The sequence below is a fragment of the Rhinoraja longicauda genome, chromosome 40 (genome assembly GCF_053455715.1).
Source record: "Rhinoraja longicauda isolate Sanriku21f chromosome 40, sRhiLon1.1, whole genome shotgun sequence".
Taxonomy (NCBI): domain Eukaryota; kingdom Metazoa; phylum Chordata; class Chondrichthyes; order Rajiformes; family Arhynchobatidae; genus Rhinoraja; species Rhinoraja longicauda.
The window spans coordinates 9,051,500-9,070,475 of record NC_135992.1 but is presented as its reverse complement, the minus strand read 5'-3'; the positions used below and the strand labels follow the sequence as shown (position 1 = coordinate 9,070,475).

At 49.3% G+C, this 18,976-nt stretch overlaps 1 protein-coding gene across 2 annotated transcripts; it reads right to left on the bottom strand.

The window, feature by feature from the left end:
* Positions 1-1,385: 1,385 nt before the first annotated feature.
* Positions 1,386-16,376, bottom strand: polr3h (polymerase (RNA) III (DNA directed) polypeptide H). 2 transcript variants are annotated; one of them, XM_078430372.1, is made up of 7 exons: positions 16,299-16,376; positions 13,823-13,957; positions 12,591-12,687; positions 11,810-11,896; positions 5,204-5,267; positions 3,503-3,707; positions 1,386-1,764 (listed from the first exon to the last, which is right to left on the bottom strand). In XM_078430372.1, the coding sequence occupies exons 2-7, from the start codon at positions 13,931-13,933 to the stop codon at positions 1,711-1,713; spliced, it is 618 nt and encodes a 205-aa protein (XP_078286498.1). In that variant the 5' UTR covers positions 13,934-13,957; positions 16,299-16,376; the 3' UTR covers positions 1,386-1,710. The 2 variants fall into 2 exon arrangements, with proteins under 2 accessions (XP_078286498.1, XP_078286499.1); XM_078430373.1 differs by lacking the exon at positions 16,299-16,376 and adding an exon at positions 15,356-15,462.
* Positions 16,377-18,976: the final 2,600 nt, after the last annotated feature.

The window sequence follows — 18,976 nt, the reverse complement described above, 5'->3', positions numbered from 1 at the left end:
AATCTTATATGTTTCGATAACTACTTGCATTAATCAAATGAACACGCATTGCATAAATTGAATTATTTTGAAATTGCAAAATTTATGACAGCGGTGTTTAAGAGGCTTTTAGAGAGGCACATAGAGGCTTTTAGTGAGGCTCATGGAAGTGCAGGGAATAGAGGGAAGATGGACACAAAATGCTGGAGTAACGCTGAAGGGTCAGGAAGCCTCTCTGGAGAAAACGAATAGGTGACATTTGGATCGAGACCCTTCTTCAAACCTGAGGTCTTGACCCGACACATCACCTATTCCTTTTCTCCAGAGATGCTGCCTGACCCGCTGAGTTACTCCAGCATATTGTGCCTATCTTTGGTATAAAACCAGCATCTGCCGTTCCTTCCAACACAGGGAATAGAGGGATTATGGATCACGCGCAGGCAGATGAGATCAGCATAACTTGGCATCAGGTTCAGCACAAATATTGTGGGCCGAAGGGTTTGTTCCTGTGCTGTACTGTTCTATGCAGAAAACTGCCATCATTTTGCACCTGCAATGATACTTCCATAATCATCTGTCCCCTGGTTTCTGGTGGCATGAGGTGAATCACACAAGGTGAGGAGAGACAACTGCCTGGTCCTCTTCAGCAATTTCCATGGGACCTTCAACAGATAAACCCACAGTTTAACACGGCACCTTAAGACCAAAGATGGACACAAAATGCTGGAGTAACTCAGCGGGACAGGCAGCATCTCAGGAGAGAAGCAATGGGTGATATTTCGGGTCGGGACCCATTCCTTCTCTCCTGACATGCTGCCTGTGCCACTGAGTTACTCCAGTATTTTGTGTCTATCTTCGATTTAAACCAGCATCTGCAGTTCTTTCACCAGGTTTACCTTAAAACCAGTGCAGTCAGCATACCTTGGCCAATGCTGCCCTGGTTTATGGCAGGCTTGGACTCGCATCTTCTTTCCCACAGAGGATATTGGGTTGGCCCGGCATATTTAAAAGTGAGGCTGATGGACACAGAAGCATGCGATTTATGGGCATTACCCTGGTAGCGTTGCTGCCTCACAGCACCAGAGACAAGAGTTCCATCCTGACCTCGGGCGCAGTCCGCGGAGTTTGCTCGTGCTCCCCATGACCGCGTGGGTTTCCTCCGGGTGCTCCGGTTTCCTCCCACATCCCAAAAGACATGCGGGTCTGTAGGTTAATCGGCCCTCTGCAAATTGCCCCTGGTATGCAGGGAGTGGGTGGGAAAGTGGGATATCAAAGAACCCGCGCGAACGGGAGATCAATGGACTTGGCGGGATGTCATGTTTCCACACTGTATCTCTGCACTACACTAAGTTTCCTGAACACCATTGGGATCACATCTCAAACAAACCAAGACTAAAATCCATTGATCAAATGTCTTTAATATCCTTATTAAAAAACAGGGAGTGCAGGACTAGTATCTGGCACAGGTGGAAGCGGTCACAACTAGCCAAGCATTCCACCTGGAGGCCCATCGGCTTTCTCTGGCCATTCATTGTTCATTTGCTCGTGAGAGAGAGATATCTGACGCTGTAGCTGGGTCGTGCTCACCACATGCTCCCCCTTCTAGTTGAACATCCAGCATGTGTCCCGCTCTCCGAAATCAGGATCCCCGAGGAATTGGTTGGGAAGCGGGCAGCTCCAAGTTCCTGGCAGACCTGCTGCGTGTGAAGCAGTGGGATCAGAGTCGGCCCGTTAACCATTTGTCCACCAGGTCAGAAGTCCAAGGCCCGGCTCACTGATGGACCCCTGCGAAGAAACGGAATGCAGAAACCCAAAATAACAAGAGGGTTACGTGAGCATTGCTTCACCGATCATATCGCACAGCTTACACCAAGGCGATAGATACAGAGAGTGCAAAAGATGCATGTCTGAAGAATGCATGTCCAGCTTAGATGGGGCATCTTGGGTCAGCGTGGACTGAAGAAGGGTCTCGACCCGAAACGTAACCCATTCCTTCTCCCCAGTGATGCCGCCTGACCCGCTGAGTTAATCCAGCATTTTGTGTCTACCTTCGTACAAAAGGATGCCTAAAATGCTCTGGGAAATATTCCACAGCAGTGGAATGTGATATAATCTTCCCTCTAAATATCCGTCATGGGATGCAAAATGTTTAGGTTTTACTTTATTTTACGTATCACACCATCTTGGGAGACCAGCTCATGTGAAACATGCCCTTTGCGCTGTTGTGAAGGACAGAGGACTAATCTCTGGTGCCATGGCCAATGTCCATCTCTTATGCAACATCATCACGGCAAGCACACAGTCGGACTCTTTATCCCAAGGTAGGGGAGCAAAGAACCAGAAAGTACAGGTTGCAGGCGAGAAGGGAAAGATTTAAAAGCCACCTATGGGAGGTATGGTGGCTCAGCGATAGAGCTGCTGCCTTACAGCGCCAAAGACCGAGATTCGATCCTGACTACGGGTGCTGTCTGTACGGAGTTTGTACGTTCTCCCCGTGACCTGCGTGGGTTTTCTCCAGGAGCTCTGGTTTCCTCCCGCACTTCAAAGGCGTACAGGCTTGTAGGTTAATTGGCTTCTGTAGGTGATAAATCGCCCCTAGTGTGTGTAGGATAGTGTTAGCATGCGGGGATCGCTGGTCGGCGCAAACTCTGTGGGCCGAAGGGCCTGTTTCCGCGCTGTATCTCTAAACTCTAAACTAATCTAAACTACGGGGCAACCTTTTCAACAAAGAGGGTGGCGGGTATTTGCAAGGAGGTGCCAGCACAAGGGTTGAAGCAAGTACAATAACAACACGTAAAGATATTTGAACAGCGTCATGGATAGGAGAGGATTAGAGGGGTGTAGACGCGGCACCAGCAAATGGGGTGCCTTGGTCAATATGGATGAGTTGTGCCAAAGGACCTGGTTCAGTCCTGCATCACTCTGATTAAAAACATCCATTGGCCGATTATGGGACGTCGCCACGCACGTGCTTCTTAAAACACTGACTACACTTCTTTAAAGTACAGTACTCAATGTGTAGGAAGGAACTGCAGAAGCTGGTTTACAACAAAGATAAGACTCAAAAAGCTGGAGTAACTCAGCGGGTCAGGCAGCGTGTCTGGAGAAAAAGAATGGGTGACATTTCGGGTCATAGAAACATAGAAAATAGGTGCAGGAGTAGGCCATTCGGCCCTTCGAGCCTGCACCACCATTCAATATGATCATGGCTGATCATCCAGCTCAGTAACCTGTACCTGCCTTCTCTCCATACCCCCTGATCCCTTTAGCCACAAGGGCCACATCTAACTCCCTCTTAAATATAGCCAATGAACTGGCCTCAACTACCCTCTGTGGCAGAGAATTCCACAGATTCACCACTCTCTGTGTGAAAAAACTTTCTCATCTCGATCCTAAAAGACTTCCCCCTTATCCTTAAACTGTGACCCCTTGTCCTGGACCTCCCCAACACCGGGAACAATCTTCCTGCATCCTGTTTCCGCGCTGTATCTCTAAACTCGACTAAAAGATGGCGTGATGTTACCGTCAGTGTGTAGGGAGACTCCTTCCTCTGTGCTTCTTCTGTGGTGGAGGTTGAGCTCTCCGCTGTGCTGGGCCCGGTGGGGGAGGTGTCCAGGAAGGTCTCGTCCACCACTCTCATGCGAACGTCCTCGCCAATGTCCATGTACAGGTCGTGTGTGCCCTCGTCAGTCTCGTACTCCCACACCCACACCTGCTCCGTCTCATCGCTGCCGGCTCACTCAAGGAAACAACCGATGGTTTACCGTGGGCCCCAGAGGCAGAGAGACTGCAGACATAGACAATAGGTGCAGGGGGAGGCCATTTTGCCCTTCGAGCCAGCACCACCATTCATTGTGATCATCCACAATCAGTAACCCGTGCCTGCCTTCTCCCCATATCATAGAAACATAGAAAATAGGTGCAGGAGTAGGCCATTCGGCCCTTCGAACCTGCACCGCCATTCAATATGATCATGGCTGATCATCCAGCTCATGTCTCTTGATTCCGCTAGCCCCTAGAGCCCTATCAAGTTCTCTTTTAAATTCATCCAGTGAATCGGCCTACGCTGCCTTCTGTGGCAGAGAATTCCACAAATCCACAACTCTCTGGGTGAAAAAGTTTTTTGTCACCTCAGTTTCAAATGGCCTCCCCTTTATTCTCTGACTGTGTGGCCCCTGGTTCTGGGCTCGCCCAACATCGGGAACATTGGCAGACGCTGGAATCTGCAGCAGATTCCTGGGCGGAGGTGAGGGTGGGAGCAGAAGTGTGGCTTGTAGAGGAGATACGGGCGTGGACTCATAGTTTAGAGACACTGTGTGGAAACAGGCCCTTTGGCCCACTGTCCACGCCGACCAGCGATCCCCGCACACTAACACTATCTTACACACACTAGGGACAATTTAAAAAAAAAAAATTTTATACTAAGCCAATTAATCTCAAGAGCTGTTGCCTCACAGCACCAGAAACCCGGGTTCGATCCTGACCACGGGTGCTGTCTGTATGGGCTTTGTACTTTCTCCCCATGACCTGCATGGGATTTCTCTGGAATCTCCAATTTCCTCCCACACTCCAAGGAAGTACAGGTTTGTGGGATAATTGGCTTGGCAAAATTGTAAATTGTCCCTCGTGTGCGTAGGATAATGCTAGTGAACAGCATCTCATGCTTCGCTTGGGCAGCTTACACCCCAGCGGTATGAACATTGATTTCTCCAACTTCAGATAGTTCCTCTGTCCCTCTCTTTCCCTTCCCTCTTCCCAGTTCTCCCACTGTCTTCCTGTCTCCAACTACATCCTATCTTTGACCCGTCCCCTCCCCCTGACATTAGTCTGAAGAAGGGTCTCGACCCGAAACGTCACCCATTCCTTCTCTCCCGAGATGCTGCCTGACCCGCTGAGTTACTCCAGCATTTTAGACAATAGGTGCAGGAGGAGGCTATTCGGCCCTTCGAGCCAGCACCACCATTCAATGTGATCATGGCTGATCATTCTCAATCAGTGCCCCGTTCCTGCCTTCTCCCCATACCCCCTGACTCTGCTATCCTTAAGAGCTCTATGTAGCTCTCTCTTGAATGCATTCAGAGAATTGGCCTCCACTGCCTTCTGAGGCAGAGAATTCCACTGTCTTGTGTCTACCAGCCCAGTTCACCACCAGGTTGAAGTGACCAAGCGACCAGGTCTTTGCACCCCGTTCTCAGTGCGTGGACCATCATTCACTGAAGGATACAACTTGGCCGGCTGCTGCAGAGATTCAGGAGGGATCAGGATGTCGTCAAAGTATCCCAGGGTCACTGCGAGGAAGAAAGAGGATGCTACGCGTTAGTGGTTTACATTCTGCGCACTGGAAGATCTGGATCCGTAACCAACCAAACCCCGAACCGTCCCATACAACAAAGTATCCTCCAACATTTCCGTCACCTCCAACGGGATCCCACTACTGGCCACATCTTCCCATCCCCTCCCCTTTCTGCTCTCCGCAGAGACCATTCCCTCCGAAAGTCCCTGGACCACTCGTCCCTTCCTACCCGAACCGCCCCCTCCCCAGGTACTTTCCCCTGCAACCGCAGGAGATGCAACACCTGTCCCTTTACCTCCCCCTTCGACTCCATCCAAGGACCCAAACAGTCTTTCCAGGTGAGGCAGAGGTTCACCTGCACCTCCTCCAACCTCATCTACTGTATCCGCTGCTCCAGATGTCAACTTCTCCACATCGGCGAGATCAAGTGCAGGCTCGGCGATCGTTTCACTCAACACCTTCGCTCAGTCCGCCTTAACCAACCTGATCTCCCAGTGGCTCAGCACTGCAACTCTCCCTCGCACTCCCAGTCTGACCTTTCTGTCCTGGGCCTCCTCCATTGTCAGAGTGAGGCCCAGTGCAAATTGGAGGAACAGCATCTCATATTTCGCTTGGGCAGCTTACACCCCAGCGGTATGAACATTGACTTCTCTAACTTCAGATAGTCCCTGCTTTCCCTCTCTACCCCCTCCCCCTTCGCAGTTCTCCTAATTGTCTTCTTGTCTCCAACTACATCCTACCTTTATCCCGCCCCCTCCCCTGACATCAGTCTGAAGGGTGTCGACCCGAAACGTCACCCATTCCTTCTCTCCTGAGATGCTGCCTGACCCGCTGAGTTACTCCAGCATTTTGTGATACCTTCGACTTAAACCAGCATCTGCAGTTTAAAAAAAAAAAAATTTAACCCCCAAACTCCATTCACCCAAATCTCTCTCCCTGTCAGAGTAAACGGAAGATGATAGTTTTCATGGATTTGAATCAACATTGTAAAATTAACTCAGCTGGGAGACTCAAAGCTGGCTACTGGGATCAGTTAGTCTGAAGAAGGGTCTCGACCCGAAACGTCATCCATTCCTTCTCCACAGAGATGTTGCCTGTCCCGCTGAGTTACTCCAGCATTCTGTGTCTATCTTTGGTTTAAACCAGCATCTGCAGTTCCTTCCTCCACACACTGGGATCAGTAAACAAAGCGGGCAGATGCTGCCTGGCCCGCTGAGTTACTCCAGCATTTTGTGATACCTGCTCCTATGTCTGATGATCTCTTGACATCCCACAGCATTGACACTGTCGACAAGGCACAAATCAGGATGTGATGGAACACTCTCCTCTTGCCTGGGTGAACGTGAGACGGCTGTGCCACTGTGTAGCCCTTGCTGGAGTCTCGTGGCTGTGACTTTCCTGAGACTAGTGAACACATCCTGGTCTGCACTTGGGAGGGCCAGGCTGAGAGGCAGCTTGATTCCAGAGGTTAGTTCCCAATCCTTAATTTTTTTAATTAAATCTCAAATGCCAATCAATAGATAGATCAATAGACAATAAGTGCAGGAGGAGGCCATTCGGCCCTTCGAGCCAGCACCACCATTCAATGTGATCATGGCTGATCATTCTCAATCAGTACCCCGTTCCTGCCCCATACCCCCTGACTCCGCTATCCTTAAGAGCTCTATCTAGCTCTCTCTTGAATGCATTCAGAGAATTGGCCTCCACTGCCTTCTGAGGCAGAGAATTCCACAGATTCACAACTCTCTGACTGAAAAAGATTTTCCTCATCTCAGTTCTAAATGGCCTACCCCTTTTTCTTAAACTGTGGCCCCTGGTTCTGGACTCCCCCAACATTGGGAACATGTTTCCTGCCTCTAACGTGTCCAACCCCTTAATAATCTTATACGTTTCGATAAGATCTCCTCTCATCCTTCTAAATTCCAGTGTATACAAGCCTAGTCGCTCCAGTCTTTCAACATATGATAGTCCCGCCATTCCGGGAATTAACCTGGTGAACCTACGCTGCACGCCCTCAATAGCAAGTACAGGGCCAATTGAATAAAACCAGTTCATCAACACTAAAGACCGGCTGACTGGTGTGAAATCTCAGGATAGAAACTTGGCAAGATCAGACACACTTGCATACCTAACACAAGATTCTTCACTGGATGGTCATGGTTTTGGGACGGCACGGTGGCGCAGCGGTAGAGTTGCTGCCTTACAGCGCCAGAGACCCGGGTTCCATCCTGACTACAGTTGCTGTCTTTGTGGAGTTTGCAGGTTTGTTCTCCCCGTGATCGTTTGGGCTTCAGTTTCCTCCCACATCCCAAAGACATGCAGGTTTCGTAGGTTAAGTGGCTTCAGTACGAACTGTAAATTGTTCCTCGTGAGTAGGACAGTGCCAGTGTAGGGGGATCGCTGGTCGGCACGGACTCGGTGGGCCGTAGGATCTGTTTCCACGCTGTCTCTCTTAACTAAACCTAGTTTTTAAAAAAGCTTTCAGTAAAATACTTTCTGTGGCCATTGCTTCAGGAACTTTGGGGCAACAGTTCTCCTAGTATCTCATCAGTTAATTATTCTGTCTCACTGTGGATGGAGCTGCAGAACAAGTAAACCATTCAGTCATATGGTTGTGTACAGCGTCGTAGAGCTCTACAACACAGAAACAGGCCCTTCATCCCAACCCATCCTGTTGACCATAATATCTATCGACACTCATTCCATTTGCCTACATTTGTCACATATATCTTTGGCCTTCAACGCCCGCACCTCCAGACTCAGGGACAGCTTCATCCCCAGGGCCATAGCTGTTATGAACCGGTCCTGCTGAGCCGGATGGTCACATTGCACAGTGAACCGGCACAGACCTACTTGAACTTTATACTGTTTTAAATCTGTTTCTAATTTTGTTTCACTGGGTTGTATAAATTAATACTGACTAGCTAATTAATTTATTGCATCGTATGGGAGGCGCATTCCCAATCTCGTTGTATCCCTGTACAATGACAATAAAGATATATTGTATTATATTGTATAAGAAAATAACTGCAGATGCTGGTACAAATCGATTTATTCACAAAATGCTGGAGTAACTCAGCAGGTCAGGCAGCATCTCGGGAGAGAAGGAATGGGTGATGTTTCGGGTCGAGACCCTTCTTCAGACGAAGGGTCTCGACCCGAAATGTCACCCATTCCTTGTATTATATTGTATTGTATTGTATTGTATATCCCCCTGAATACCTGCCCAAAAGCCCTTTACACATTGTTTCTATCTCTATTGCCTCCTCTGGCAACCCGATTCCTATAACCACCAGCCTGTGTGTGAAAGATATGTCCCTCAGATATCCTTTTAATTTCTCTCCAATCACCTTAAATCCTCGCCTTCTACCCCACCCTACGAAAAAGCACTCTGTCGACCCCTTCTATGCCCCTTAGAATCTTCTACCATGTCACCATGCACCTCCCATGCTCCTGTGAGACCAAACACAGCCTCTTTCTAAAGCTACCACATCCTTCCTGTGGTGTGGTGACCAGAGCCGTACACAACGCTCCAAGCACAGCCCAACAAACGTTTTAAACAGATGCAACATGACGTCCTAACAGCAACTTTTCAAAGTGTTTTCCCCACTGCCCGACCCACCTGCGTCGCCATTTTCAGCGAACCATCAAATTGTGCCCCATGTCTCTCTATATATCATCTCTCCCCGAGGTCGCGGCCGTTTGCTGTGCATGTCCTGGCAGCAATTTATGTCCCAAAAATTAATCTCAACAAGGAACTGCAGGTGTTGGGAGTCTTGAGCAAAAAAATCACAAAATGCTGGAATAACTCAACAGTAGAGTTGCTGCTTTACAGCGCCAGAGACCCAGGTTTGATCCTGACTACGGGTGCTGTCTGTACGGAGTTTGCACGTTCTCCCCGTGACCTGCTTGGGTTTTCTCCGATGTCTTCCCGCACTCCAGAGACGTACAGGTTTGCAGGCTAATTGGCTTGGTATAATAGTAAACTGACCCGAGTGTGTGCAGGATAGTGTTAGTGTACAGTGATCGCTGGTCGGCGTGGACTCAATGGGACAAAGGGCCTGTTTCCGTGCTGCGTCTCCAAACTAAACTAAAAACAGGCAGCATCTCAGGAGAACATGGATAGACAAGATTTTGGGTCAGGACCCATCGTTCACACTTTGAAGTCTGCAGAAGAGTCCTGTCCTGAAACGAAACCCATGCATGTTCTCCAGAGATGCTGCCTGACCCGCTGAGTTACTCCAGCACTCTGTGAAACGTCACCTATCCATGTTCTCCAGAGATGCCTGACCCGTTGAGTTACTCCAGCACTCTGTGAAACGTAACCCATGTATGTTCTCCAGAGATGCTGCCTGACCCGCTGAGTTACTCCGTCTGCCATCTTTGCATCCAACTTTCCAGCTGATGTGTGTTCCTCTGACAACTTTCTTTGCCTCCTACAACACCCGTCCTGAATATAACTGTTAACATCCTTCCACCCTCAAAATGCAGTCACAAATTTGAAATTGTTTTTAGCCCAACTTTGACGATCGAGGGTTCCAGATTCTTACTACACTTTGTGGGAAGGAATGCTTCCTTCCAAAAACTCCCAAATAGACCGTGTCCAATTTCTGGCTTGAGTCTCTTCCACAGAGAAAATCTTACCGTTGAGTGCTTTAATCGGGTTTGCGGCTGAGAGTTTGTAAGCCTGATTTGCACCATTTGGATGACAACAGACAATAGGTGCAGGAGGAGGCCATTTGGCCCTTCGAGCCAGCACCACCATTCAATGTGATCATGGCTGATCATTCTCAATCAGTACCCCGTTCCTGCCTTCTCCCCATACCCCCTGACTCCGCTATCCTTAAGAGCTCTATCTAGCTCTCTCTTGAATGCATTCAGAGAATTGGCCTCCACTGCCTTCTGAGGCAGAGAATTCCACAGATTCACAACTCTCTGACTGAAAAAGTTTTTCCTCATCTCCGTTCTAAATGGCCTACCCCTTATTCTTAAACTGTAGACGAGACAGTGGATGAGATAGTGAGACAGTGGATGAGATAGTGAGACAGTGGATGAGATAGTGAGACAGTGGATGAGATAGTGAGACAGTGGATGAGATAGTGAAACAGTGGATGAGATAGTGAGACAGTGGATGAGATAGTGAAACAGTGGATGAGATAGTGAGACAGTGGATGAACCATGGATGAGATAGGCCCCATGTGTTCATTAGAACAGACTGCAGGGCGATGAAACACCACCGTCACTCACAATACCAAGGCTCTGCGATATGCAGCGTAGACACAGGCCTTTCGGCCACCGAGTCCTCGCTACCCAACAATCACCCCGTACGCTAGCACTACCCTACGCACAAGGAACAATTTTCAATCTTACCAAAGCCAATTAACCTACAAACCTGCACGTCTTTGGAGTGTGGAAGGAAGCAGGAGCACCTGGAGAAAGCCCACGCTGTCACGGGGTTAACGTACAAACTCCGTACAGACAGCGCCCATAGTCAGGATCGAACGCGGGTCTCTAGCGCTGTAAGGCAGCAACTCTACCGCTGCGCCACCGTGCCGCGATACAACGTTACGGCGTGTACTTCCTCTCCTGAACTGCCTAGTGACACAGCTGCCTGCCTCTCGTCTTCATTCGTAATCCTTTGCAGTGATCACCCTGACCCACATTAGAAAGGAGTCATCTCACATCTCACATCCCCCCTCTGCCCCACAGCAGTCCCCGAGGTCAGGCATCACACAAGCAAAGGAGAGGCGACATGCCAGCGCCCAGAGCTGTCTGCTGCAAGGAGGCCCAGGGCCAAGGCAGCTGTCCTTAGGATGTCTCACACCTCAGACCACTGCCCATTAAAAACATCGCCACTGTTAACCTCAGCATCCTCCTCCATCTCCAGTCACTCTCTCCCTCCGCGCCACACAATATCCCACGTCATGATGATATTTTTAAAATCATGACTCACAGCACCACACTGGCTTCCAATCAGAAGCGATAAATATTAAATCGTATTTTCAAATGCAAATAAACGACCACTTAGACCAACGACTCTGTGGCAGGGTCTACATTCAGTACAGAGACCACCCAGTCTCTCCCCCATATTCTGGCTCATACATCTATCCTGCTTCCTCCTGACCAGGTTGTCAGCTTTGGAGACTCCAAGATTTAGATTTTTTTTTTAGATTTAGAGATACAGCGCAGAAACAGGCCCTTCGGCCCACCGGGTCCGCGCCGCCCAGCGATCCCCGCACATTAACACGATCCTACACCCACTAGGGACAATTTTTACATTTGCCCAGACGATTAACCTACAAACCTGTACGTCTTTGGAGCGTGGGAGGGAACCGAAGATCTCGGAGAAAACCCACGCAGGTCACGGGGAGAACGTACAAACTCCACACAGTACAGCGCCCGTAGTCAGGATCGAACCTGAGTCGAGGGCCCTGCATTCGCTGTAAGAGGTAGCACCTGGGATGGAGTCAGGGCAAGGGATGGGAGGGGGTGGAGCAAATGGGGCAAACGGAAGGTGTCAAGTAGCGAGTTACTCACCACAAACTCCATCCTGGCTGCAGCCTTTAATTTTGCCGGTAATAATTTCATCCAGAAAGGGCCGGAAGACCACATACCGAAAATGCACTGTGTGGGCAGGAAGACAGAAACATTGAGGGAAAGGCTAGCCGGCACTGAGACAGCAGTCGAGCACGTAGAATATGACTTGGTCCTTTTGGGGGGTGTTGGAGATTTAGATTTAGGTTTTAGATTTTTTTAGATTTAGAGATACAGCGCAGAAACAGGCCCTTCGGCCCACCGGGTCCACGCCGCCCAGTGATCCCCGCACATTAACACTATCCTATACCCACTACGGACAATTTTTACATTTACCAAGCCAATTAACCTACAAACCTGCACGTCTTTGGAGGAAAATACGATAGTGGTGTTTAAGAGACTTTGGATGTATCACAAAATGCTGGAGTAACTCAGCGGGTCAGGCAGCATCTCTGGAGGGAAGGAATGGGTGACGTTTCGGGTTGAGATCCTTCTCCAGACAGAAGAGACTTTGGATAGTTGCCTTGATATGCAGGGATTGGAGGGGTATGGGCTATGTGCAGGCAGATAAGAGTTGGGTCTTGGCATTGTTGTGATATTGTAGGGACTACTTTATTGTATTACAAGGACTACTTTGTTTGCCTGTGTAGTAATGTGTACAACAGGCATCACATTCAGCACAGACTCTGAGGTCCGAAGGCCCTGTTCCTGTTCCAAATTCTATATAACAGGATTGTTGGGAGTCACTGCTCTCAGAGATATTGCTTAGGACACAGTGTCTAACCTTTAGTGTGAGATGCGCCATCTCCTGGGAAAATGTAGGAGTCTTCCAGTTTGGTGATGTCGTATAGACAGACGCACAGGCCGACATTATACACCACCTGCACAGAGAGAGAGCAATGATCATCCAAGGGATTTGATTCTCAATTAAACTCACGGTAGCTCAGTAGCAGGCATGTGTGAGGTAAAAAAAAAAGAGGAAAAGAGCCGAGCGAGCGCTTGCTTGAGGCGTGCAGTGGGATAAAAAAATTAGAAAATGTTTGAAAATTTACACACAAAATTACCAGTTTCAAGTCTCTTTTAGTGCATTTCAAAGTAAAAACAGACATTACAAAATAATGTGAATATGTCACTGTATACCAATAACATTTAAGTAAATTCACACATTAATTGATAATCAGCCCAAAAAGGTGGTAATTGGCTTTTCGTGTTTTATCGTTTAACCCTGTCTTAATTAATTTAGTTATATAATCTTGCACTTAAATTTAACATTTACTCATTACAGTTCCACCACTGATTTTCCGGCACTCTTGGTTCCAGAGCTTTGCTGGTTTATCCAGCCGGCCAAGGAAGTCGTTCGGCGATGGGGATAGATGTGCTGGCTCCAGCTGGGCTGGAGTTCCAGAGCCCCGGCCGCAGGTTGCAAATTCAACCCATCGATCGGCAGTGGAAGTCCCGATGAGGTCGAGATTGGCTGCCTTGCCCAGCCTGGGTGCCACATTTTCGGGGAGACTAGGGGGATTTCTCGCGGAACCCCTAGCGACCTCTAATGGAACCCTAGTGTTCATTACAAGTCTATACATCGTTTATCTTTTTTTTTTAATCTTTCTTTGTTTCGAGCCGATTTCTCCGTTGGTAAACGCCATTTTGGCAGTGAAAAACGCGAAAATCATGCAAAATGCGCGGAAAATGGATTTTTAAAAGCGGAAATCCGTGGAAACGCGGAAGATTTACATGCCTGCAGTAGCCTGCTTTCCCCTCCTCGCCTGCAAGTTTAGTCCGGCCATTTAGGACAGCACCGTGGCTAATCAAGTCTACTCTGCCATTCAATCATGGCTGATCTATCTATCCCTCCTATCCGCATTCTCCTGCCTTCTCCGTACTAATACCCGTACTAATCGTCACCATTGCCTCCATCTACACTTCACACGGCGACCTTTTGATATCGCTGGCACATGGAAAAGTTGGCGATGCGACACAAAGGTCACTGCAGGAAAAAGACTTCCAGACTCCTACCTTGTTGGCCAGTTTTTTGTTCAACTCCTCTGCAATGGCATCGTTCAACTTCCGCTCAAACAGCCAGGGCGGAATCCGCACAGTGTCCACCATTTCCACCAGAACAAACATGACGAGGGAGGCAGAATAAATGCCCTGGGAAAAAAGGAATCAAAATCAGCTAAACACTGCAAATTATTAAGTCTGAAGAATGGCCTGTTTTCTTTATCATCATTACTTTTTTTTGAAGGTATCACAAAATGCTGGAGTAACTCAGCGGGTCAGGCAGCATCTCAGGAGAGAAGGAATGAGTGACGTTTCGGGCCTAGACCCTTCTTCAGACCTTTTTTACTTTAACTTTTTTTTGCACATCTTTCATTCATTGTTCTTTATCTCTACAACATCGTCTGTATATCTCTTGTTTCCCTTATTCCTAACCAGTCTGAAGATGGGTCTCGACCCGAAACGTCACCCATTCCTTCTCTCCAGAGATGCTGCCTGTTACTCCAGCATTTTCAGTAGATTCTTCTTGTTTTTCCAAATGACTATAGTCATTGTGCACTGCATTCACTCTGTTTATTGGCAATGGGTAGTTAGTCTCCTAACTTCTGTTCAGGGACTGCATCAGAAGTGGGGATCATGGAGCATCAGAGAATCGATCGTGCTAAACGTAAACCCAGCCAGGCCCAACCAAGCAAGCCCAAGCCCAACCTGACACATCCCAACTCAAGCCCATGCCCAGCCCAAACTACCATTGCCAACTGTCCCGTATTAGCCGGGACATCCCATATTTTGGGCTAAATTTGTTTGTCCCGTACGGGACCGCCCTTGTCCCGTATTAAGCCTGGACGTGTAGGCTAGCGGAGTGTGTTCGGGGAGCGGGGGCAAGTGTGTTCATCTAACGGAGGTTGCGTAGCAACTTGGCTCCCGGCCCGTACGGCCGCCATTGGTGGAGCAGGAGCATGTGACCGCTGGCTGGGTGAGGTCACGTGGGGCGCTGACATCATCTTGTCCCGTATTTGGGAGTGAGAAAGTTGGCAACCCTAACCCAAACCATGCCCAGCCCAAACCCATGCCCAGCCCAAACCCATGCCCAGCCCAAGCCCACACAAGGCCATGCCCACACAAGGTCATGCCCACACAAGGTCATGCCCACACAAGGCCATGCCCACACAAGGTCATGCCCACACAAGGCCATGCCCACACAAGGTCATACTCACTCAAACCCAACGCCCACTCAAACCCACGCCCAGCCCAAACCCACGCCCACTCAAACCCACGCCCAGCCCAAACCCACGCCCACTCAAACCCACGCCCACACAAGGCCATACTCACTCAAACCCATGCCCACACAAGGCCATAGTCACACAATGCCATACTCACACAAACCCATGCCCTCAAACCCATGCCCACACAAACCCATGGCATGCCCACACAAACCCATGCCCAGCCCAAACCCACCCCAAACCCACGCCCACCCAAACCCATGCCCACACAAACCCTTATCCAACTAATCATGTTGAACCTAAACCAAAGGCCAAACCCAAACCAAACCTCAGCTTGAGCTCAAATTCAAGTGCAGATCAGAGTCCGGGCCCGCGGTGGTGGCGGTGTGAGCTCAGCCCCAGGCCCCAGGCTCAGCCCCAGGCCCCAGGCTCAGCCCCAGGCCCCAGACTCAGCCCCAGGCCCCAGACTCAGCCCCAGGCCCCAGGCTCAGCCCCAGGCCCCAGACTCAGCCCCAGGCCCCAGACTCAGCCCCCGGCCCCAGGCTCAGCCCCAGGCCCCAGACTCAGCCCCCGGCCCCAGACTCAGCCCCGGCCCCAGGCTCAGCCCCAGGCCCCAGACTCAGCCCCCGGCCCCAGACTCAGCCCCGGCCCCAGACTCAGCCCCAGGCCCCAGACTCAGCCCCGGCCCCAGACTCAACCCCGGCCCCAGACTCAGCCCCGGCCCCAGACTCAGCCCCGGCCCCAGACTCAGCCCCAGGCCCCAGACTCAGCCCCGGCCCCAGACTCAGCCCCAGGCCCCAGACTCAGCCCCAGGCCCCAGACTCAGCCCCGGGCCCCAGACTCAGCCCCGGCCCCAGACTCAGCCCCGGCCCCAGACTCAACCCCGGCCCCAGACTCAGCCCCGGCCCCAGACTCAGCCCCGGCCCCAGACTCAGCCCCGGCCCCAGACTCAGCCCCGGCCCCAGACTCAGCCCCAGGCCCCAGACTCAGCCCCAGGCCAGGCCCCAGACTCAGCCCCAGGCCCCAGACTCAGCCCCAGGCCCCAGACTCAGCCCCAGGCCCCAGACTCAGCCCCAGGCCCCAGACTCAGCCCCAGGCCCCAGACTCAGCCCCGGCCTAGGCCCCAGACTCAGCCCCGGCCTAGGCCCCAGGGTGCGGGCACCGCTCAGCCCCTGAGCTCGAGTTCCCCGGGCCGCAGCCTCCACCTCCAGCCTCGCATCATCTGCGGGAACCGCCGCTTCACAACCAACACAACCGCTTTCCACACAAACCTTTCAGGTGAACCTTAAAACTTTTCATTCAGCGGCCTTCACGCACAATTCCATTTACGGCAGACGGTCAGAGGGGGACAATCCACTTTACGGCAGGCGGTCACTCCGCCCCTTTCCCGGCGGTTTAAAAAAACAAACCTCCTGCTGGTTTTACCACAGTTTGCGACGATTGAAGACCAGATGATATTATAAAGGATCACAAATCCTATTTGAAGAAATATTCATTATACAATACAATACAATATATCTTTATTGTCATTGTACAGGGGTACAACGAGATTGGGAATGCGCCTCCCATACGATGCAATAATTTAATTAGCTAGTCAGTATTAATTTAAACAACAACAACCCAGCAAAAAAAATTGTAACAGTTTTAAGACAGAATAAAGTGCAAGTAGATCTGTGCCGGATCACTGTGCGATGTGACCATCCAGCTCAGCAGGACCGGTTCATAGCAGCTATGGCCCTGGGGATGAAGCTATTCCTGAGTCTGGAGGTGCGGGCGTAGAAGGCCTTGTATCGTCTGCCCGATGCAAGGAGTTCGAACAGACTGTTGCAGGGGTGTGAAGAGTCTTTGTGGATGCTAGTGGCTTTTCTGAGGCATCGTGTGTTGTAGATGCCCTCCAAGGCTGGTATCACAGGCTACTACTTCAGTTTAAACGTATACTAGGCGAGTACAGGAACGTTTATTAAAAGAATGAGACGCAAAATTAACTCATCAATGAATTGGTTCCTAAGTTAAAGTAACAGCTTGAATTTTCAACCCAGTGAAAATTCTAAAGTATTTCTGAGGCGTTACAATCAAATGAAGTGTAATAACAATCCTCATATTGCAATAGGAAAAAAATCTTTGATATATCTCAATAAGATTTTCAGCATGGCATTGATGCAGTTAAGAGAGATGCTGCCTCACGACTCCAGAGATCCTGCCCACGGATGCTGTTAGTTTGTTTATATATTTTTTCGAACATGTTAAAAAAAAGATAAAGACCAGAACAAAATAACAATAAAATGAAATGAACGATAAACCTATACACCACTCAATGAATAAATTCTCATAAACAACACAAATTAAATCTTAAAAGTTCGAAAAGGAGTTGGAGGAAGTATACACTTATTTATTCCTACCCCTTCTCCGCTGTCTGTGTGGAGTTTGCGTGTTCTCCTGGGTATTTCAGTTGCCTCCCACTTCCCAAAGACATACAGGTTGAGACCTGAAACATTACCTATTCCTTTTCTCCAGAGTTGCTGTCTGACCCGCTGAGTTACTCCAGGTTTTTGTGTCTATCTTTGGCTCCAGGGGTGGCTATTTTCTGCATAAAGAGAGATTATGCTATGATGATATTTTTTTAGAATTTAGATGAATGAGGGGAGATCTCATGAAAACTTACAAAATTCTTAAAGGCTTGACATTTTGAGAATAAGGTCATAAGTGGTAGGAGTAGAATTATATACAAATATACAAAAATATATAATAAGGTGTAGCCCTTTAAGCACTGAGAAGAGTGCAATTATTTTCATAGAGTCAAAGGGTCATGGAGTCTTACAGCATGGAAACAGGCCCTTTGGCCCAACTCATCCATGCCAGCCCAGTTGCCCATCAATGCCAGTCCTATTTGTCCACATTTGACCCATACCCATCGGAACCTTTCCTATCCATGTACCCGTCCAAACGTTTTTAAAAATATTGTTATTGTGCTTGCCCCAACTGCCTTTTCTGCCAGCTTGTTCCATATACCCACTGCTATCTGTGTGAAAACACTCATGTTCGTAAGTGATAAGAGCAGAATGAGGTCATTTGGCCCATCAAGTCTACTCCACCATTCAATCATGGCTGATCTATTAACCCAATTCTCCTGCCTACTCCCCATAGCCCCACCCGGCCGTGAGGAGAAAAAGGCACTCGGCCCGTCCTGTCGGTGCTATCCCACACATTCTGCTTTAGTTAAACATTTTGTTCAAGATGGCCGCGCCGTTGTGTTTGGCTGCCTGCCACTGTATGTTTCTTTTTTTTTTTTTTCCTAATCAGATGTGCAGCACTTTGGTCAACGTGGGTTGTTTTTAAATGTGCTATACAAATAAAATTGACTTGACTTGACTTGACACCCGTACTAATCAAGAATTTATCTGTTTCTGCCTTAAAAATATTCATTGACTTGGCCTCCACTGCCATCCATGCCAATAAATTCCACAGATTCACCACCCTCTGACTAAAGAAATTCCTCATCATCTCCTTCCTAAAACAACGTCCTTTTATTCAGAGGCTATGACCTCTTGTCCTAGACTCTCCCACTAGTGGAAACATCCTCTCCACATCCACTTTAGTTTAGTTTAGTTTATTTCAGAGATACAGAAAGAGGCCCTTCGGCCCATTGAGTCCGCACCGACCAGCGATCCCCGCACACTCACACTTCACACACGAGGGACAATTTACACTTATACCGAGCCAATTTGCCTATGTGTGGGATGAAACAGAAGATCTCAGAGAAAACCCACGCAGGTCGCGGGGAGAACGTACAAACTCCGTACAGACAGCACCCATAGTCGGGATGGAACCCGGGTCTCCGGCGCTGCAAGCGCTGTAAGGCAGCGACTCTACCGCTGTGCCACCATGCCACCATCCACTCTACCCAATGGCCTTTCACTATTTGGTACGTTTCAATGAGGTGTCCCCCCCG